General features: G+C 53.4%; 3 protein-coding genes across 3 annotated transcripts; all 3 read right to left on the bottom strand.

Annotated features, from left to right (window-relative positions):
• Window positions 1-3,055: 3,055 nt before the first annotated feature.
• Window positions 3,056-4,548, bottom strand: CCM_07782 (secreted glucosidase, putative; the record flags this gene model as incomplete). Its single annotated transcript, XM_006672922.1, has 2 exons — window positions 3,056-4,117; window positions 4,186-4,548. The coding sequence occupies 2 exons, from the start codon at window positions 4,546-4,548 to the stop codon at window positions 3,056-3,058; spliced, it is 1,425 nt and encodes a 474-aa protein (XP_006672985.1).
• A 3,001-nt stretch (window positions 4,549-7,549) lies between these two features.
• CCM_07783 (GAS2 domain protein) lies at window positions 7,550-10,396 on the bottom strand (the record flags this gene model as incomplete). Its single annotated transcript, XM_006672923.1, has 1 exon — window positions 7,550-10,396. One exon carries the CDS (start codon window positions 10,394-10,396, stop codon window positions 7,550-7,552), a length of 2,847 nt encoding a protein of 948 aa, XP_006672986.1.
• Window positions 10,397-13,177: 2,781 nt separating this feature from the next.
• On the bottom strand, window positions 13,178-17,160 carry CCM_07784 (cutinase transcription factor 1 beta; the record flags this gene model as incomplete). Its single annotated transcript, XM_006672924.1, has 6 exons — window positions 13,178-14,797; window positions 14,891-15,417; window positions 15,864-15,935; window positions 15,970-16,280; window positions 16,740-16,768; window positions 16,927-17,160. 6 exons carry the CDS (start codon window positions 17,158-17,160, stop codon window positions 13,178-13,180), a joined length of 2,793 nt encoding a protein of 930 aa, XP_006672987.1.
• Window positions 17,161-21,920: the final 4,760 nt, after the last annotated feature.

Raw genomic sequence — 21,920 nt, forward strand, 5'->3', positions numbered from 1 at the left:
GGGAGCCCGATGGGCTGTGCGGAGAGCGTGTGCTGCGCTTGTGTTTTGCCTGTGCGCCTTTGGTTCATCAATTCCTGGTCAACTCGCGACGATGTTCTTTTTTCCTCTTCAAGAAACGGCAATTCCAAATACCGATAGGCTGGAGGCAACAACATCGCAAGGCGACGCCCAGGCAAACGCTCGTTGGTCCATTGCTTCTCTGTCCTTTCCCCTTCTAGCAGCTCGCTTCTTTTTTTATTTTTGTCGACGGCGCTAGTCTGTGGATGCTCCGATCCGCGTTTCTGGGATCAGGGCTGTAGGATTCTGGTGGTTTGAAGCCAACTTGAGAGCCTCTTGATGTGGTGGTGTGTGTGTGATGTGGGTGCAAGTTTTTTTTTTTTTTCCTTGGCCGTTCCAAATCATGCAGGACCATTCTCGGTACCTGACCGTGGGCTGAGAATCACATACAACGAGCAGGTACCCACAACACAACACCAGGTCAACCAAGTACAACGCATGTCGGGCTCCAGTCCTACAATTGTCGGATCCCGCCATTTATTACAGCTGAAGGCCACTTCACTGTGTCATTGTGAGCTAGATACGAGAGAGATGGTCTCCTCAGCATCACGACTAAGCTGCGCACACCCCTAGGGCAGCCCCGGTCACCGCCAGCCTGTGCATTCCCGACAGCATCATCGCGTCCAGGTGAAGCCGTCGCCAAGTCCATGCAGCCGGTCCCGTCTCACGGTGAGGCTGACTGGTAATTATTAGGTACTATTATCGGGCAGCGGGCTGCCTCTACTGGGTAAGCTCAGCTGTCCGCGGCACAGCCCACGATGCGAAGCACCAGATTACGTGAAACAGAGAGGGCTATATAGCTAGTCTGGCGGGCCAATATAGATCGCGACGGCAACAGCCGTGTGGCATGAATTGCCCAAATGAGGTCTTTTTGACAGATTATGAGCGCAGCTATCTTCTCACCTCTCCCGCCGAACCCCTGTCCGGCGTTGACAGCCCGCCACGTCCGGCTCGTCTATTGCAATCCCGCTGCGCGCCACAGCATGATGCGGCCAAATGCGTAGTCGTCGTCCGCTCAGCACATACATATGCTGTGTTTCTTCATTATATCGACTTTTCAGGGCAAGCCCCCAGCCTCAATGTGCCTGAAAATAGCAGCGGCGGGCTGTGCTGCGGAACATTGCATGGCAGCCACCACACACCCGGTTGCACAGACAGGGAGGGCTACTTCTCAAGTACGCTTGCATTTTTTGCCGTGTTGGCAACTCGGCAAGATACGAACAAATTCAGTCGCTCAGCTCCGCGTTACCCCTGCCCATGCATTTCCGGAGATGGCCTGTAGCTTATGTGCATTTATTGGCCGTCCCTCTTCCCTGCTCAACACTTGCAGCCAAGGATCGTGTAACAAAGAAACGCCTCAAGGCTACAAATCACTTTTTCATGTGCAAAGTGAGTCAAATCACATATCCGATAAGAAGACAATATTGTCCTTCTGTTCCATTGGCCCAGCTGGCACGAACAGACCAGGGGGTGTAAGTTCTCTTGCTCGATACAGGGGGCATTCTCACCATTACGCGCAGCAAGCCAACAGACCGTCGCACGTGGTTGCGGCGAGCCCATCCATCACGCAATGCAGACGGACAATATTTGCCATCTACAAAGGACATCTTCAACAATCGAGGTTGCAGCTGCAATGCTAGGGATGCATTGCATCAGAACCCGAGAGTCTGGGCCTCTAGAGCAGCAAAACAAGGTGCTGGTAGATAACTACGCGAAGTCGGCAAAACAGATCCGTAGCCTTGGGATAAGGAGCCCTGGCGGAGTGTGTCTTACTGCTATGAGAATCCTTGTATGCGCCACCTGCCTGTGATTGGATTTATGGCAATTCACAGCCCCCAACAAGGTTGCATGCTTCCAAGCATCGACGGCATCTTGTCAATCTACTGCACTTTACCCTGCAGCCTGCATGGCACTTAGATGGCACTAACTCGACGTGCCTCCGAGTCTACTGGCAATAGTTGCATTCGACGGGGGTCCAGAGCGACATCAAGAGCACGTTTTTTTCCCTTCCCGAGCTCCCTCTTACACAATGGCTACGACGCTGACATTGTTCGCGATCCCGTCTTTGCTGTGTTCTCTTGCCAAGCACCGTCCCTATCAAGCTTTTCATCGCAGCCCCCCCCTGTCCTCCTGTCCCGAAATTTCCGCGGCGATCACACGTTCATGACTAGGTTGCCCGCCCGCGGATCATGAGTCCCAATCCCTAAAGGGACAAGCCCAGCAAGCCACAATTTTTTTCTTCAGCAGCCAAAGTTATGAACGGGCCAGTAAAATAACAAAAGATGGAACGGATAGAACAAGATAACTACTGAGGAGACTAGAAAGTCAGGGCTTTGGTTTACCGGCGCACCGCTCACCTTGAGAGTGTATCGGCCCGGCAGTTGCAAGGTTTTGGCTTGAAGTTTGCCAGAACTTTGAAGTCATGACAAGCGCTAGATCGACGCTAGTTGTCAACCTGTGAGCCGGCTCGCTGGGTCAAGTCTGTGATTCGAACTTTCTACTCGCCATTGTGGATCTTGTGAGAGGAGACTTGAGCTTTGTGACTGAGAATCACAGCCTTTAGCCGGGTCTCTGTGACGTCGGTCTTGGCCTGTGAAGGCATCATTCGGGCCTTGTTGAGAGTGGAGACTGGCAAGTATTCGGACAGCAAGTATTCGGACAGCAAGTGTTCAGACAGCAGGTATTCGGACAGCAAGTATTCAGACAGTCGGTATAAGAAAGTTTCAATTGCTTCAAGCGTAGAAACATGCATCTATTCGGTAATCTAGTCTCATTGCATTCATTGATACTCATGATTGTCTCCCATATTAGTCAAGTCCATGCTGTAAAAGAGTAATCTATCTAATTACATTCATTGATACTCATGATTGTCTCCCATATTAGTCAAGTAAAAGAAGCCAATAACCAACCGAAGGCAAAACCCATATCTAAAAACTGCCCAGTACCAGCGCACGTATATCAACACACAAATAAACACAAAATCCACAAAAGAACCCATTCACAACTCCTGCTTCGAGCCACACGCGCCCAGCTGCCACATCTTGACCGACCGGACCGTCATGCCGCGCTCATCGCCCTGCCCCCACGTCGGGAGCCACTGATCACGGGCGTCCCAAAACGACCAGCGGGCATTCGTCGCGCCATTGACCCAGGGCTTCTGGCCGACATTATCGAGGAAGAAGCCGTTGGTGCCGCCCACCGCGACGTTGAGGATGAGGTAAAACGGCTGGTCAAACGGCGCGTTGCCCGTGGTCGAGTTGGACCCGGCCCACGGGTTGTCGAGCAGGGTGTCGTTTTCCGACTTTTGCTGCGCGAAGCCGCCCTTGTCCCAGAGATCCTCGCTCTTCTTGAAGCCAATAAAGAGAATCTGGTGGATCTTGGAGTCAATGTAAAAGTAGAGGTAGTTGGGCGTCCACTGGATGCCAAACGTGTGCAGGCCGTCCGAGTAGGCGCCGCGGCGAATCTTTTTCGCCAGCGTCGTCTTCCAGTACGTGTCGGTCTTGGGCGTCGGCCCCCAGTGCAGCGTGCCGTAGTACCAGTTGCGGCCGCCCTCGGCGTAGTCGGGCCCGTTGCCGCGCGACTCCATGATGTCAATCTCGCCGGAGCGCGGCCACGCGCCGTAGGCGTCGCTCTCGGGCATCATCCAGATGGCGGGCCAGAGCCAGTCGCCCTTGGGCAGGCGCGCGACGACCTCGACCATGCCGTAGCGGATGCTCTTGGTGCCCTTTGTGGTGAGCCGCGCGGAGCGCACGGGCGGGATAAAGGCGCCCTTTTCCGGGTTGGAGCGCAGCACGCAGGCCGACGAGTTGAAGGCGCCGGTGCACGACTTGTCCGTGTCGAGGTTGAGCGTGTAGTTGGCGTACATTTGGTCCGTCGTAATGTCCGTCGTGTCCGTCGTCAGCGTCGGCACAATGTGCAGGCCCGCGCCGTCGACGTACGAGTTGCGCTCGTCCGTCGTCGTCCAGTCAAAGGCGTGGTTGCCGAAGCCGTCGAGCTGCACCTCGTGCGTCCACACGCTCTTGTCGAGCGTCTGAAAGTTGTCTTCATACACCAGGCAGTACTAGATCCACCGGGTCAGTATCTCGTCGTGTAAAAACCCACTCTCGTCCAACGAAAAAAACCACTTACATCCTTTTGCACATACGGCTTGGACATGAAAAACACCACCACGCCGGCCGCGGCGAAGCCGAGCAGGATGAGCGTGCCAATGATGATGTTGTTCCACCGCGTCTTCCTCATGTCCTTGTCCTCGAGCCAAGGCTTCTCGTAGTCGCCGCGCAGGCGGGAGCTCTTGAACCTGTGCTTGGGGGCCTGGAGCGGCGTGCTGGCGCCGCCGTGCACGACGCTGTTGTACGTGTACGGCGTAAAGGTGCCGGGGCCGCCGCCGCCGTCGACCGAGTGTCGCGGCGAGCCTTGCCACGGTGTCGAGCTCGATGAGCCGGCGCGGATGCTGCCGCCCGGCGTGGCAAAGGGGTTTTGGTGTGCGCTCATGGTTTTTTGTTTGCTGGCCGGAAGCCCAGAGAGCGAGTTGGGACAAGGGAGGGGGGGACAAGGGGAAAGAGGTGAGTTGATGTGGCCAGGTTCTTGGGTATGAGTGTGACAAAGAGGAGAGATGCAAGTCAAGAGGCAGTGGATGGACACGGCGGGAGAGACATGCAGATGCAGATTTGTATAAGCGCAACGAAAGACTAGGTTGAGAAGAAAAAAAAATGTATAGATGAACTACAAGCTTATCTCTTTACGCGGAGAAGAACATCAATCAAGGTGAGCCGCTGAGCAGAGCTGGGCGACAAACTAGTATGAGTAGCGAGTAGCGCAAGAGGAGGGCGTGTAATGCTGCCACGGAGCTGAGGGTGTATTCGGCCACGGCGAACCCAGGGTGTGCTCTCAACCAGCTTGCCGTACATTTTGTACACCCGTAGTCCAGCTCGGAGGAGAATCAGGTCCTCGTCTGCTTGGCCAGCTAGCCCAAGCGAGGGCCGTGTAATCGCACCAGCCTGACAGGGACGGGACACGAGAGGATCGAGCGAACCTAGGCAGGATAATTTTAGCGCAAGAGTCCAGTTTTCTACCTGAGGCTTGTTAGTATAAAAAAAACTGCCTCATTTTTCTAACTAGAGTTTTATTTTTCTTTACAAAACTCTCTTTGGGGGCAACTTGGGTCGTGAGTCGCCGACAGTGGGCGAGGCAGTGAAGCCATCAGGCAGCGGCCCTCGCTTCAGCTGATGTTCCGCTGCCTCTTCCGTTTCCTTTTTTTTTTTTTTTTGCTTTTTCTCTCCTCCTATTTCCTCTTCAAGCCACACCACTCTGGGGGCCATCTGGTGTTGGAGTGGAGTCATTGTGTGTCTTGCTTGTGGGAACTGATTTCTGTTAGCTCCAACTTGGCAAGGCATATGTGTACAAAGCATGCACTCTCTCGTAACTAGGTAGTTGTCGGTTACAAGAAGAATGCCACTGTGAGCCATAAAAGTCAAATATACGCAATTTCGACAATCAACCAGCACAGCACAGAAACAGAAACTAGGTCCCACCTCGGCGGCCCGTGTCTGCAGTTGTGGACAATCAGCCTCTGTTGATGCCACCTGCAACAATCATGCATCTTCAGTCTCCAGTCTTATTACGACAGTACCTGTCATGTATCTTTTTTTTTCCCTTTCCCATCTTCTTTCTTCACCCCCCTCCCCCCTGTCAGAGATCCGCTTCCCCTTGGCTAGCAATGGAACAATGCTTTCCCTGACTTTTCTTTCCATTTGGGGCCCTTTTTTTTTTCTCTCTCTCTTCTCTCTCTCTCTTTTTCATTGTTATCCATATCTCGGCCGTGAATCCGAAAAATCCACTCCGGCTTTTTACGCCCACTTTCCTTTCAGCTTGGTTCTGTCAACAGGTATACGCGGCCTTTGGCCGTTCCGCGCCCCGACCGAGACAAAAATGCCATACTTTGGATAGGAACCCCAACGTTATCCCCTTGATGTGTTTCCTTGGCTATCAGCTCGGTGTGTATACCAGGTTCCAGCAAGGAACAGTGTCTTGGCAAGGTGACGGGCCCGGTGTAGCCTTTCCCAGCTACTTGTCTGAGTGGCTCATTTCAATCACATCTGCCCCGACCGAGTATAAGACGGATGAATCACAGACTGGCTCCCAAACACGCCCATGGTGTCATCACTGCAGCTCAAAAGGCAAAACATGATGTGCTTTCATGCCGTCGATAGTCTAAATCCAAATAATATGCCGACGGTCACAATCTATCAAGGTCGCTCGCCCACCGATGCGCCGGTGAAGCTTCCTCCCCTCCACCAGCCCTACGTCGATGGCCTTGGCATTGGTCCTTGACCGTCAACAGTCCGTCGCATGTTTCAAGAGATTTGGCAGATGCGCCAAGGTACTGTATCGTGTTGGATAATTTGAGGTCTTGACAGCAACCGCCGTCAGTCTGCACGTCCACCTGGGGCCGCTCTCGGTCCGAGAGAGAGCCAAAGCGCAAAGAGCCAAAAAAAGCTTTTACTCTTCTAGTTACATATGTGCGGGAGCATCCATATTATTTCGCCACATCCATGTAATCGCTCCAACTGCCGTCCAGCTCCTAACTAGCTGGTTCGCAGCCGCCGCGCGGTGTCACCGTTCGTTGTCCTGTTACCTACATGTGTTTCACCAACTCTACCAAAGCCTTGCTTTTTTTCTCTCTCTCTGTTCGTATAAATCATTTTTGCTTTCTTTTTCCATAGTCGACCCAGATTTTAGGCGTAGTTCGGTGCCCCGGCGGTTGCACAACGTCGCGGGTAGTAGGCTTCTCCCTGCGGTAAGACGCTCGTGATACCACGATACATTGTTCTTTGACCTTTTTTGCTGTTTCTCGTCAAGTTCCCCACCATTTATTTGATCAAGACCAATCCCCAGATGACAAAAGGCTGGCCCCTTCGTATTTGCATTGGTGCCATCTATTGATAGAGTCGGTGACTATTGGCACCACCGACCTATGGTGCCTTTGTGTCGCACGATCCTACTTTCCCATGGAATGACTTGTTTTAAGTCATAAATGGTCGTGCAAAGAAGAAACAAAACAATGGGACCGACTCAGACATCGTTCCTGTACAGGGACCTGGCCATGGGGTATCGAGTTTGCAAGGAAACCGTATAGAACCTGGAAAGTCACTATCTAGACGGCTCTCTTGGTGGTCCTGTCTCAGCTAGAGAATCATCAAGTAATCTGTAGGCCGATCGCCATTCATCAGTACCTATCGACCAGGTAGCTTTCGATCATTCACTCGAATAACGAATCCTCTTGCTACTCTGCTGTGGGCGGCCGTCACTTCCGAGCACGGCAACTTGTAAGATACACGGATACATTTGACTCTAACTTGAGCTCTAAACAAACAAATCACCATCACACGTCTAGCAGATAAGATAAGTTCCTTTTGCAACCGAACCAAGGAAAAAAAAACACAGAATATATACATGGTATAATCAACAACTCTTCATCGCTTCACTCACAAGCTCACTGCGCACCGGATCGTCGCCCATCAGCTACCGCCTTTCTAAACAGCCTCGTCGTGCCTCCCACTTTGCCCAGCTCCCCAAAACGCTTCTTGTCTTCGACGGGCGTCGAACCCCGCGCAGAGCGCTCCGGGGCAACACCAGAGGCCGCATTCACCGCCACGCTCGACAGCGGCGGCCCCGGCGGGTTGCCCAGAGGTGGTATTTTGCGCTCGCCGCTAGCGAGACGTACCTTTTCCTTAACGCTCTCTACCCATGCCTTGTTCTCGTCGCTCATCTCGACCTTCTTTCCCGACGGACCGGCGAGGCCCAAGAACGAGCTGTCATCCTCGACCCAGCTCATGCGAGAGCCGGGGCGCGATCTCGCAGAGCCACCGCCAGCATCTGAGCCGGGGGTGTTCTCAACAGATGAGTAATGTAGCGCGGCGGCGGGGGTCTTGGGGCGGAAACGGGGCGCTTCGCTGCCGGCGGCACCCACGCTACGGCGTGTCTTGCGGACTTTGAGCGGTGTGCTCGGCGCCACGGTAACGACCGAGACATCACCAAGCCGTGAGCCAGGGCGACTGTTAGGACTAGAACCTTGTACGGCGCTGTTGTTCACGGCGCGACCAGCCTGTGGCAGATCACGCACCTCAACTGCAGTATCCTCTGGCTTACTAGAGCGCCGGCCATGGTGGCTCGCGTAGTCCTTGAGATATTCACTGAGATCGGCCCAGCCACCACCAACACGGACCATGACACGCTCACCGTCTTGTCCGACGCAGCGGATGAAGAGCTTGATAGGCGCTTCGCCCGTTGAGCGTGACAAGTGGTACACTTTGATCTCCTGCTGCCCGCGCTGAGGACGCGGTGGGCGGGAAGACTTGGCAGGCGAGAGCGTAAAGGAGGGTGTGGTGGTGCGGGAGCTCAACGCAGAGCCGCTACGGCGGAAGCGATCCTTGGATGGCTTCTTCTTAAGATATGGCAGCTGCAGGTCCGGTGGATTGAGATTGACATTTGGCGTGTCGGACTGGAGGCGAATCTTAGCGGGGATGCCCTCGATAATCTGGCTTATCTGCCTGCGCAGCTTCTGGTCGCCAACGCTATCTCTTCGGACCGCAGAAGTCGGGGGCGCGATATCGGGAAGCGAGTAAGAGTCCTCATAGTCATCCATGAAGGAGCTGTCGAGCGGGCTCTTCATGCCCATGACATCGTCGAACTCGGGTAAGCCAGAGTTTACCAGGGGGCTGTCACCGAGAGCAATGACGGAGTCTCGCATCTGGTGCTGGTCTGGCATAGGTGGCGACAGCGGCGGCGAACTAGGCGGGCTGTCGTCGAAATACTCAACCCTGCGAATAGGACCTTTGAAAGCGGTTGGTGACGCAGAGATTTCAGGACCATCGCTCGACATGCCGTCAAAGTGGCTCCCGTAAAGCACGGTATCATCGGCTAGGTCGCTGACATCCGTCATGACGCTACTTCGTAGCTCGGGCAAGCAGAGTTCCTCTTCCTCTTCGACTTCTTCCTTGACAGGGCTCATAGCAGCCTGTGCAAGCTCATCCGAGGCGCTGCGTCTCTGCTTCGCTGGGGTCTCAGAATCGGCCAGCACTTGACTCATCGTGTTGGGAGTCATCACACCAACAAGTCCAAGTGCCGATAGCGACAAGCGAGTTTGCGTGGATCGCTTCGGAGGCGTAGTGTCACGCGAAGCAACCCTGTTTGCGAGATTATCCTGTACATACAGCATTGAGGCCTCCGGGGTCGTGTCAGAGTCAGTGTAAGCAGACTCGTCCCGCAGCCTGACACCACCCTCATTTCGGTTGGCCAGGATGTTGCGTAGCCACTCGATCTCTCTAATCTTGCGCTCGGCAACAGCAGCCCACTCGCTGTAATTTGACTCAATCACTTCCATCCGCTCCAGCCAATGGTCAGGGAGCGTGTCGTCGAGACCCTCAAGACAGTCTAGCATATAGTCGAGGGTACGGCCCGGCTTTGCCACTTTGCGCATGATAGAGCGCTTCTTGTGACCGAATGTGTCCTTGGTCAGCACAGTCTCCAAAGGTTCCCCGCCTCCATCTCTCTCTAAGCGAGCCTTTTCCTGGGCAAGCATCGAAACCTGCTCCCAGGCGTCATCCATGATTTCTTCGGCATCTTCAATTGCGCCAAGGACAGGATTGACATGTTGTAGAACTGTAATGCGCATCGTCCACGTTTGAAGGAATCGCGCCAGTCGCGCAAGGTTAGGGAGGGCCTGGATGACAATGGCAGTCACCACGGCAGAGAGGTCGTCCATTCTATGGTATGAAGGCACCGCTGCATTATAGTGGCCACCTTCTGAGAGAGGCGTTGTTGACCGGGAAATGGGCATGACATGGCTTGTCAGAATATGTGTCTTGATATCCTCCACTTCGAGTTGGTCCATGCCGTGATATATTTCTTCAATGCGGCGAGCGTACTCGATGACTTCGTGCTCGGGTAAGCTGCCCATGTAGGCGTCTTCTTCTCTTCGCTGCGAGCTTGTCGAGCCTATGGAAGAGCTGAACAGATTGCGACGCACTTGCAGCGCGCCGTGTTCAAAGCCAGCGGAACCACTTTCGTCTGGCCAGGTCCAGGCACGCATCTCTTCAAGCCATTCGGAAATTTTCTGTGAAGCGAGAGCTGTGCGCATGGCAAAATCGCGCTGAGAGGGGGAGGCGAGCGCCATACAAGCGCGGATAGCGCCGGTCGGGGACAGGAGGGCTTCGACGGTTGTGGAGGGTGTAATGTGTAGGAGTATGTCGTCGGGGATGACCTTCGATCGCGTCGGCGAGTGGCCAAGAGATTGCCTCTTGGGCATGAAAAGCAACGGGCGTTCGTTGAATGTCGTCATGACGTCGGGTTCGAATGATGAGTGGGAGCAGTAGGTAAAAGTGACGGGTACTGTTTTCCAGCGAATAGCCCAGAACTGTCGAAAACGGGTGTAAATGCAAAGAGCCGTCAAAACATATCCGCTTGCTCAAGGGCCTGGGGAAAATGCAGTTGTTACTATGCAAAGGTTGAAGCCAAATATGCCCATAGTCAAGAAACCAAAACAAGTGAAGAGCCAGGTCAAAACCGCAGAGAATGGCGCAATCGAGGTAGAGGTAGAAGAAGTGCGCGATGAGGAATAGCTTCAGGCTGAGGCGTCACCGGTGCGTCCACGAGAGGTGGAATGCACGACAAAGGTACGGCCAGTCGTGTCGCTTCAAGTCTTGGAGCGTCGCGGCGATGCGAGAGTATATCGGTCGAGTTGTGCGTTTGGACAAGCGATCGGGCCGGAGTGGTTGTCTGTTGCTTGCACCGGGTGTTTCGGGACCGAAATAACAAACAGCGCGCAAGTGCGCCTGAAGCCCGTAGCCAAATCTTGAAGCTCGCACCTCTGCCCTTTTTTGGAGAGCCTAAGCGATGTCCACACCACCAACAACGAAGCAAGGGCGGGTGAGGTTGGGCAGATATGACAGCGTTGCGTGACAGGCGGGGCGGCCTTTGCGAAGCGAGGCCACACGGGAAAGTGACTGGTGTCGGAAGGTTGAGGATATGGCTGTCGCGATAGGTGTCTGCTGAGAAAAAAAAAGAAAGGAAAAAGACTCGAGCGCCAATGACGAAAATGCACGTCAATGGCAGCGAGACAGCCGGGAAAAAGCAAAGAAAAATGATATATTGTCCAACGGTGGTTGGCCTCCTTTTGAAGTTGGCCCGAGACACGATTCCGCTCTAGCAGTGTATGGCAAGAGCGGGGGGAAGCGACCGTTCTGGGAGGCAAGGCGATACCCTGATTTTTTCTTTGATCCGGTCTTGGTTCAAAAGGAGGAAAGGAAACGGCGGTTTGTTGTTCCAGATGTTTTGTCGCCCACTCGTTCGATCGTGAGACGCGTCTTGCCACAAGCCACAGTATTTGCTAGGCGGGCGGCCGGAGGAGAAATCGGGGCGGACCTGGTGGTGGTGTTTTTTTAAGCGGGCTGGGTAGTCGTTCGAGCCGAGCAAACGAGGACGGGAAAAGGGAAGAGGAAGTAATAATGGGAAAAAATAACAAAAATAACAGTACTGAATGCAAGAGAAGACAGAAACAAAGAAGATGAATGAATGTTTGGGCAACAAAAGAGAAACGGTAGGAGAACAGTTATGGGAAGAGAGAGGGAGAGTGATGTAGGAGTGAAACGGGCAGGGGATGCGAGAGCCAGTAGAAAACATCACCAACCTACGGCGACCAAGTTGTTTTAGCGGTTTTAGCGCAGGTAGGTCTGACAGCTTCAGCCCAGGTCTGGTCGTCACAGGCCAGGCCGGGTCTCCTTCTCCACACAAAACAATTCACGCAAAACAAGATTTAAAATTGATTAAACAGCAGGTTTTCTATCCCAATTCGATCCAATTCATCTGACAACCAACATCGCCGTCTCTCTTCCGCAGCGGGGAGGCTTGCGGTCCGCGGGTTAGTGCAGCACGCTATTGGTGGAGCGCGTTATGCATGTCAACAATGCAGCGCCGGTCGCACGAGACGAAAAGAAAGAAAATAGTAAGGGGTTCGTTCAGAGAGATCGTCCTTCTTCAGCACATGCACAACATTGACAAGAAACAAAATCAGGGTAAGAAGGAGAGAAATGGTTTAGTCACTTAAAGAGGTTGCAGCAACTCTGACCAACGCTCTTACCCCTTTTCCCCCGCCTTCTTCTTGTCAGCTTATCCCCCCCCCCCCCCCCCGCCATTCCACAGCTTCGTCTCGATATACGATCCGTTCTCTTTGTGCGTCCCCGGGATGGCCTCTCCGCATTCCATCCAGAGGCAGAACTTAAAGTGGTTTTTTGGCCCTGTGCGACAGTTGACATCATGGTCGGTGCCGTGCGTTGCGTGCAAGGACCAGAAAAGCCTTTCCCCCCACGAGCTCTGCACAGCATTGAGGGGAAGTCCTCCAGAGTGTCCCTTCGTTGATGGCGCGAACCTGTGGATGGGCTCACCAATTTTTTCCCTCATCCACATCATCCACAATCTGATCCTCGTCGGCACAGCAGCCACATTGCCAGCCCATGCGACTTGGGACGCACGTGTTTGCGCACGTGCCTCTATTGAAACCACAATATCATCCCAGGTTGCGTATTAAGAATGGTGGTGTTTGATATTGTCCAGGGTTCTTTGCTTGGAATGATGTGAAACTTGAACTTCTATGCTTGTAAGAATGAAACCAACTCATCATCAGCACTGATTCGTGACGACGCCGAGGCGCATGTCGATCATGCACCGAAAACCAAGTCACAACACAAAGCGTAACTACGTGTCAAAATGCGGTTTGAAGCTCACTACGTACAAAGCTTGCAGCTCAAGTCAATCAATCATCTCACGAATCCAGAGTTATAATTATCATGCATAATGAAGTACTTGAACAAAAGTTGCAATTCTTCATCCCACATTAAGATTCCTTTTATTACATATGCCCATCGTCTTTTTCATGACTTTACAAGTGCCACATTTTCCTTCTTTGAAACCAAATATGACGGGCCAAAGCCAGCCAACGTCCAACATGGCCAAAAACGCCTTCCTCGCCGGGAATATAATCCACACAAGTCCTCCAAAACGCCACCCATGAATACCATGCTCAGAAAACCAAAGCAAAAGAGCATCAGGCCGAGATCAAAAAAACTCATGCAGAAGCCTCGATACCCATCTTAATATCCTCCATCGACCCCGACGTGTTCTTGCTACCAAAGACACCACTCATCATCTCCTCCCCAGAAGGCTTGTTACCATCCGTGGGAAACTGCAGGAACTGGTCCACGTCAAAGTCGGTGCCCGCCACCGCGTTCCAGTCAAACTCGTCGTGACCCTCCATGAAATCCATGTCCATCGGGTCCGCCTCGGTCGGCAGCTCCTCCGAGAAACCGCTGGCGCTGGGCGTCAGGCCCGTCGTGTCAAAGTCGGTGTGCGGCGGCGAGTCCGTCATCTCCAGCGCGGCCGCGTTGACCGTGTTGGGTGGCAGCATGGCCGTCTTTCCAAAAAGCGCATCCTGCAGGCTCGCCAGGGTCTGGTTCTCCGGCGGCGGTGTGTGCACCGACAGCCCAAACGGCAGACCGTTGGGCATCATGTCGCTCGCCGCCGACTGGTTGATTTGGCTAAGCTGACTGATTCGGCTGGCCAGCGCGGCCGACACGCTGCTGCTGCTGCTACCAGCGTTGCCCGAGCCAACGCTAATGTCCGCCTTGCGTAGTGCCGCATCTAGGAATCCGGTAGCGTAGTCGGCCGCTGAATAAATCTCCCGCAGCTTCTCCATGACACGCATGCATTGACGGAAGCCAATCATGGCTCGTTCGCGCGCCTCCTTTGAGGAGCCCTTCATCTCCAACAAGTGGATAATCATGGCCGGCAGGATGACCGTCACGCCGGTTGTGGGGAGGTACTTTTCCAGACGGAAGTTGTGCAGCTCTGTAACCATGCGCGTGATTTGCATGGCCGAGTCGCGGACCTTGACGCGCGACATGTCCTGCACTTGGCGCGAGGTAGTGGGCATCTGCGTCGGTGACGAGGGCAGGAACTGCGGCCGGTGAAGTGCCGAGATGGTTGTCTGATGGACCATGTGCAGAAGCGTGCGGTGGACCGTGACAGTCGAGCGGCCACCCTCGGTGTCAGCTTCCGTGAGCGGGCGGTACCGGCAGGACTCGGGCAGGCTGTCGGCCCACGCACGCAGCTCGGCGTCAATCGTGTCAACGGCATCGACATTCTCAAACTTGTTGGGGAACAGCATCATGGTGCTGTTTGTTGTGTTCTCGGGTTTCATATTGTCGCGGATCAGCACCGAGTACTGCGTCTTGAGCATGTGGCTGATGCCAAGGCAGAGTTTGGCCTTGTGAATGCACAGGGTCGCCAGCTCGCGCTGCATGGCCAAATCGCGAATCACGACACACTCGGCGGGAAGCAAGCTGTTGTTGTCCGCCAGCGTCTGAATTTCGAAATCGCTCTCCATCAACATGGGCACATCAAAGTCCTCATCCTTGATGCGGGTGGGTCGGCGCATGCCCAGGGCGATGAGCCTGTCTCTCATAAAGCAGGACCACCAAATACGCTTCCAGAGCTTGCGCTTGCTCTCAGTCATCGAGTTGGCGCCAGGCTTGCGGTGCAGGCCAATGGTGTGGGCCAGCGAAATGGCGACACCCATCCAGTGCCAGGTGTCTTTCTGGTCATCTGGTGTCTCATACCAGTAGGTCATGAGCAGCAGAGACTGTACTAGGACCAGGCGGTCTGATTCGTAGTCGAAATCGTATAGCAGCTAGATTCACATGTCAGCAGTTGCCGTCTTTGAAAAGGTGCGTGGTTGGGGTGCGGGGAAGCAGTTGTGTGATTGGTGGCTTGGCTTGCTTACCCTTGTCTTCTGAAAAAAGGCTTTGCGAGCAGCCTTGCGACTTGTATAGCCGGCCTCGCGGAGACGTTTCATATCGACCGATGCGGTGGCGGCAAAGAGCACGGCATGGTAGAGCAGCAGGCTCATCTGACCATTAAATCCATTGCGGTTGTTGACGATGCTAAGGAAAGGGTGGAGGTCCATGAGCGGCATAAAGGGGTGGATATACTCGACGTAGGCCTGAAGCAAGGCATTCTGGAGAGGGATCGCGGGCAGCGTCAGAGCGCCCTTCATCTGGAGATAGCTCACATCCTCGGGGGTGATCTTGCTGGGTAGCGGGCGTAGGAAAGGCGGGAGCTGGGGTGTAGGCTGAGCCGCGGCGTGAAAATGAAACTGGTCGAGCGAATTGGTAAAGTTCTGGGTAGCAGAAGCGATGCCCGAGTCGCCAAAAAGTCGATTGGGGTTGACGGTGTTGCTGTCGCCGCCCCAGAGGCTGCTCGACGTCGGACTGCCATGGCTGTGGTCGATGGAGGCCTGGCTCAGCAAGTCTGGACGAAATCCGGAGCGCTGATCTAAATGGTGCGTGTCAGCTCTGATCCCGTCGTCAGGTATGGAGCGATTGGGATGGGATTAGCACTGGGGGCAGGTCGCAAAACTGAATCAAGCTAAGCGACCTTCACATGTGAAATGGATAATGGATGATGTAGTGTTGGAGAGGCGTTGATTCTCGTGACTGAAAAGAGTGGAGATGTTGCAAGCGGCGCAGGGGCCCAGGGACGGGTGAGATGGATTTTACCCATGGGGGAGGGGGGGGGGAGGATCAATGATGTGGGATGGATTTTGCGGGCTGAAAAAAAATGCAAATGAATAAATGCAACAAGAAAAAACAGGGGCCACGACTAGTGGCATGAATCCTTTGTTGCGCTGGCCCCTTTCGATGAGGTACGGTGCTCGTTTGGTGCTGTCGCAATGACGAATGCAACAAGCCACTAACACGGCGGCTTGATGGCGGCGTGGCAATGTGACGGAGGAAAGAGCTGCAGAGGGGAAATTGCAGTGCCAAGCACTAGACGAGAGACGAGCATCAAGTTCAAACTTACAAATAAGATGCGGCATGTGTGAGTCCACCATGCAGTTGGGCATGAGACCACCCAGGCTGTCGATGCCGCTCGTCGTCGTGGCCGACGAAAAGGCCGACGCTGTGCTCTGTCGTCGCAGGTTATTCGAGGCGATTGGCGTAGCTGCACCATTGTCGAGCGCATTCATGTACCCGTTGCTGATGCCCGATGACGGCCCGTCGTCGACGTTGGCACTGTTGCTGGTGGTGGTGGTGGCTGTCGTCGTCTTGGAGCGAATTTGAGCCTCGGCTTGGTTGTTTTGGCCCACGGCACTTGCCGCCAAGGTGCTTTTCCTAAAGAAATGGGGTCAGTGGATCGGCTCGCAAAAAAAAATATAGGTGTGGCTAAAATGAGGTGAGCTGCCCCCCTCCCTCCCCCGGCGCCCCGGAACCCCGGAGGGTCCCCACTTCGGAGGCCGCAAAGTTCTAGTAATTGACTAGTAACACGCAGGGTAATAAAGAGGGTAAGAAAGCAGGAGGAGGGGAGGGGGCCAAGCAAACAAGGTTGGGGAAAGCCACGCAGGGGAAAAATGGTTTGCTAGCGTCAACGATGAGACGGCCTTGTTGGTGAGACGTGCGGCGCGTCTCTCCGGTCCTCCGTTTGGCCCCGTAGACAAATGCTAGGCAACCGCACAACGCAACAAGAAAAAAAAACCTGTTCAAGTTTCACATGGAAACGAACGCGTGGCCGCCCGTTGGGGTAGGGGGGCAAGGATCGGATTTGGGGTAGCATGGGCAGACCGGAACACTTACTTGCGCCGACGGCTCTCTTGAACAATGCACTGTAAGCTATTGTTAGTATTTTGCTTATTGTAGTGGTTTTTTTGGAGTGGTTTTGGAGAAGCTGCTGGGTTTCGAGCTGTAGCGTCCAATAATTCCACAACGTAGAGGAAGCTCCAGTCGTGATCCCATTGACCTCGCACCGTATTGTTGCACGTACCTCGACATTATCCCAGCGACAGTTTCCGCAAGGCGCACCCTCGACCACGTCGCAGCGGACCTTGCGTGCGCGACACGAGACGCATGCGCGGGCGGCTCTTCGCTTTGTGACCTTGACGACGCCGCCATCCGCGGAGCTGCGCTTCTTGACGGAAACGTTGCTCTCTGTCTTGGTCAGCGGCGGCGGCGAGGGCGAGCCGCTCCCCATGGAGCTGGTATCTGTGGTGGGCGCCATTTTGTGTTTGGCTTGTCGTGTAGTAGACGATGAGTTGTATCGGTTTCAACGGCTCTGTAGTGGCGCGAAGCTTGAGCGCAAGCGACACCAGAGAGTAATGTGAGTTGTGAGATTCGTGTTTCTTGTTGTGCGACGGATTCCGATGATGGTTGCGTCGTTTTCAAAGGGGTAAAGTAAGCGTAAAGGTTGTATTTTGGTTTCTTGTCTCGGCTTGTCGCTGTGGAATGTTTGGACGGATTGAGTGAGTGAGAATGTGGCGGATTCTGGGTCGCCAAAAGTAAACTTCAGTCTGGTGTAGAAAGAAGGAAAAAAAATCATAGACAGAATTCGCAGTCCACAATAAAGGGGGACGAAAGAAACAAGTCTGGAGACGCAAGGCGTAAGAGCTTAGTGTGTAAGATGATGTCGTCGAGGTGTGCGATGGTTGGCATGTGAGTTGGCGGTTTCCAGGGGTATAGCGACAAACGGCGACAGAGGGGTATAAGAACCGACAATGATGAGAGGAAGAGAGAGAGATGGTTCAAGGAAAGAGTTTTGTGAATTTTGAACCAGGCAGCGGCAGTTTAACAAGGAATCCGGGGTCGGGGGAAGTGGAGGGGGAGGGGAGGAGGACGGGTGTGGAGGGAATATTATATTCGTTCAGACTACTGAAATTTACAAAAAACACCAACAAGTAAGTTATTATTATTATGGATATGCTACCTTGACGAATCGTAGCTTCCCCCTCCACTCCTGTCATTGTCCGTGGCAAGGACCGACCTACATATGTGCGCACATGGCTCCGTCAGCGGACGGACGGCGGGTGTGGAGCTATGTGGGAGAGACTTTTGCTCGCAACGTCGTCGTTTGCAACTTGCCGGTGGAAGAAATAACAGTGCGATAAATGTGAATACTGAATAATAAATAAATAAATAATAATAATAATCATAAATAATAAAAAGGCTTGGTATTGGCAGCGCCTTCTGGGGAGCTACCTACGGGGCTATGGGGTTACGGGCTTGCGGGGTGACACTTTTTTTCTTATTTTTTTCTCGCTTCAAATTATGTATTAAATTGTATAAATATATCTTCTGCTCCCAAGATCCACGGAGAAGCCGGCTTTGGCAACCACCTGAGCAGCAGAAAAAATAAAAATAAAAGAGCTGGCCCCCAGCAAGACCAGTTTGTTTCAGTCCCACCCCCGGCGCAGAGGAACAGCGCTGGGCCACTCACAGAGGCACTAAAATAATGCTGCTCTCGGCGCACTCCATTCCTTGTTCGGCCCCATTGGCCCTCCCTGGTCCCAATTCGGTACCTGTCTCCCCTGCCCAACTTTGCGGGGCTAGCATGTACCTTTGCGCGTTCAACCCTCTCTGTGCGCTGAGCCTCTGACGGCCTACCCAGCCCAGCCTATAGGCAACTCGTAACTTAACTACTGGCAGCACCACACCTCGCTTTCTTCAATTCAAGTACGAGCTCCATCTCCACAAGCTTGTCGTCATCATATCGGCTTTATGCTTCTCTTCTTCCTCCCAACGGGCCCGAGTCGCCCGTTCCAACGTCTTGTTACCCATACAGCGCGCGCCCGCCCAACTACTTCAACTACACCGGCTTAACCGTCTGATGAATTGCAGTATGAAAATAAAATCGCCCAGCGTAAAAAAGAAACGAGTCATAAAATGCAAAGAAACTAGAAAGAAAGCTGTACTGTTCCCCAGGTCTTGCCACGAATCACTTTCCCTGATCGCCTCATCAAGGTTTGGGGCTACGCTCGCTTCATCGTACCACGGCCCTCCCCCCTTTTTGCAATGTTCTGGATGATTTTCTGGGGCAAGCCACACTCTGTCTTTCTTCAGTCTCAGATGACTCCTGGCAACTCTCAGACACGTCCATCGAAAATTGACATGTGCACTCCCGTTAGCGCCTCTTTCGCTACGTCAATGCGATGGAAACTCTACTTGGCCAGCTTGGCAATCCATCAAGACCAACAAGGACCACGACAACCATGGAAAGATGTTGGACGGCCTCATTCTCCCTTGGTGCTGCGTCTCAATACGCTTGCATTACAATTGTCTTTCATCCGCATTCCAGAAATTGACAAATGAAGAGCATAGTGACAGCCCCGTCTTATATGTTACAAAGCTTGCTGTTAGTTTCAGCAGCTAACCTGCCCGCATCTGGCCAACACTGTCATGCTCGTCGCTCATCGGCCTCGCCCAGTCCGTCATCTGTGATCTCTAACTAACTAGTCAGTCTCTGCAATTGCCAGCTCTGACCACTTTTCAATCAATTGGTCACCAGATCCCTCTGGTCCTTCTACATAGCTGGCTGAACATACGGCATTCCCTCATTCGCTCGTTAGCTTCCCTTCTCCAGAACCTAGCGGGATCCTCCCTTCTCCATGATGAGCTCCATGATGAGGCTCTGCAAACGTGGTGGAGAGTGGAACCCAACAGACGGAAACCCTCATGCATTGACAGTAATAGTTTCGCACCAGGGCAAGTATCATGAGCATCCAAACTCAACCCTGCTGCCTGTGTTTATTTGCTCGTCCGACCTTTGATACAGAAAGAAAGAGAAAACCCCCGTTGAGTAGAGGATATGAGACAGATCATTCTAGCAATCTGAACCGATTCGTCGAGTGGTTGCGCAAAGACGCCGCCTTGGCGCCCAGAGGTTTCGCTTCCCGCTGCTTTTGCGGAGGAGGTGGGTTTGAATTGAGTTTCTCTTCTTTTTTTTTCTTGCCCGGGCGCGTGCTCCGCCGCCTCCGACCCAATCCAATGACTAGATGGAGAAATCCAATGACACTCTAGTTCACCGAATTGGGGTTAGAGACGCTCAATATTTTACCAACTCTAGTTAGAAATTGGCACTTTCAGCCAGGCTATTTTGGCTCTTATTCGCTGTTTCCAAGCTCCATCTATTGCAAGAAACAGTTCCGGCCAAAGTGTAGAAACGAAACATGTCACTTCTCGTTTCAGGCAGATTGATCGCTGGCCGTCATGATAATGGCCGAGCCATGCAGGTAAAACAGCAAGGCTGGTGAAAACAGCTTCCCCCGCCCCTCCAACCCGACCGCACAAACAGGCCAACAGGCTTCAAGTCTAGATCGTCATGGTTGGCATCGGCGTCCCGGTGGGGCCCCATCCGGAGCTCCGGGACACGCTCACTGTCCGTCCCTCACCGGATGATGACCCTATTTTCTTCTGCCCTCTTCGACCTGTCGCCACTGTCCTCGACTACCCTATCCCTTGAACCTGCGAGAACCGAAATGCCTCCTCTAAACCCTAATACACCTTTTAAGCGCTCGGCCTCTGAATGCTTCATTCTACAACACCGTCCGCGACGTCGTGTGTCCATTTTTACCTCGACAGGCTACGCCAGAATGTTGTGGAGAGGGACGCAACGGACTGCCGGCATAGAGCTGCAGCGCATCAGAGACAAAAAGACGAGACAAGTATTTATTTTTCCAAATCCCCAACAAAAATGGCCCGCTAGATTCTGCAATGGCAGTCCCGGACGGTAAATAACGAGAGCCGCGGAGAGTCCCCCGCCACCGCGGAAATACAACGCGAGAATGAGGCGGAAAAAGGCTGCAGGAGTCAAACATGGTCTCATTTACCCCCTGGAGAAAAATATGGAGTTTTGATTTTGGCTTGGGCTTGGGCTGAGCAGTTGGCGAATGCTCTTTCACATGTTAGACGTCATGTCCTCTCATCATGCTCATTGGCTTTTGGCACAGCTTGTGCTTTTGGTCCCCGCCGCAGAACCCCAACAAACCCCATGTGGTCTTTTGCGAAAAAGTCCGGTCGTCGATCTTTTCCCCGTGATCTTGGGCCATGTCTTGTCCCAAAAAAAAACTGGAGAAATCTCGCTCAACTCTTCGCAACCGACGTCAAAATCATGTGCGCCCCCTGCCCACCACGCTAGGTTTTGACGAACTCACATGTATCTCATCACGGTGACCCAGGATCGGACTTTTTGGTTGAAAAATCCACGGACGAGCACCACACAACCCTCCTCGCTAGCAAGGCACAAAGCGGTAGTTGGGAAGGCAATGGCGGATGGGTAGGGTTGGACCTTCAATGGAGAATATACTGCCCGATTGAGAAAAGGTCGGGCAAGGCCAACCAGTAGAGTCTTTCATTGCAAGACATGGCGTCGCCCTCCGCAAAAACGAATAACAAGGTAGTCATTTGTGGGACGTTTCCCACCTCCGTGGGCTCCATGGAACGGTCAGGGCGGCTCGGACGGAAGAGGCGGATAAGTCCCAAGGTGTGCCTCTCAGCCCTTTTTTTCTTTCTCCTCTGACGTGAGGAGCCAATAGAGGGCTATCATTTGTGAGATTTACTCAGGAGCTAATGAACGAGGCAACAAAAAAGCTCACCTATGGGATAAGGTGGCTGGCTGGTCTATAGAAGTGGCTTGTGGCTTGCCTTGTATTGCGACATTACTACAACATTTTGAGAACCATAGGGTAGCCGTCAACAATGAAGAGTCAAGGTAGCAGGAAGAGGTATCCCGCGTATCGCTGCAGCTCCCAGGAAACTCCTCGTCCCTGTAATTCACAAACATGAGGGGCACCATTCCGATGGTATGTAGATTTATTCGGCTTGGCAGTCCATGTTCACCGTTGTCGGAATCGGCAACGACACGGCGGAGGACCGAAGCGCCGCTGTCCTCCCTTCCGGAGCTCCGCCCGGGCGCGTTTATATCGACTCACAACGGTGGCGGCCGACTTTTGCATCATGCGCTGTTTTTTGTTTCATACATGCCGAACA

This window comes from Cordyceps militaris (genome assembly GCF_000225605.1).
Source record: "Cordyceps militaris CM01 unplaced genomic scaffold CCM_S00006, whole genome shotgun sequence".
In the NCBI taxonomy this organism is placed as follows: domain Eukaryota; kingdom Fungi; phylum Ascomycota; class Sordariomycetes; order Hypocreales; family Cordycipitaceae; genus Cordyceps; species Cordyceps militaris.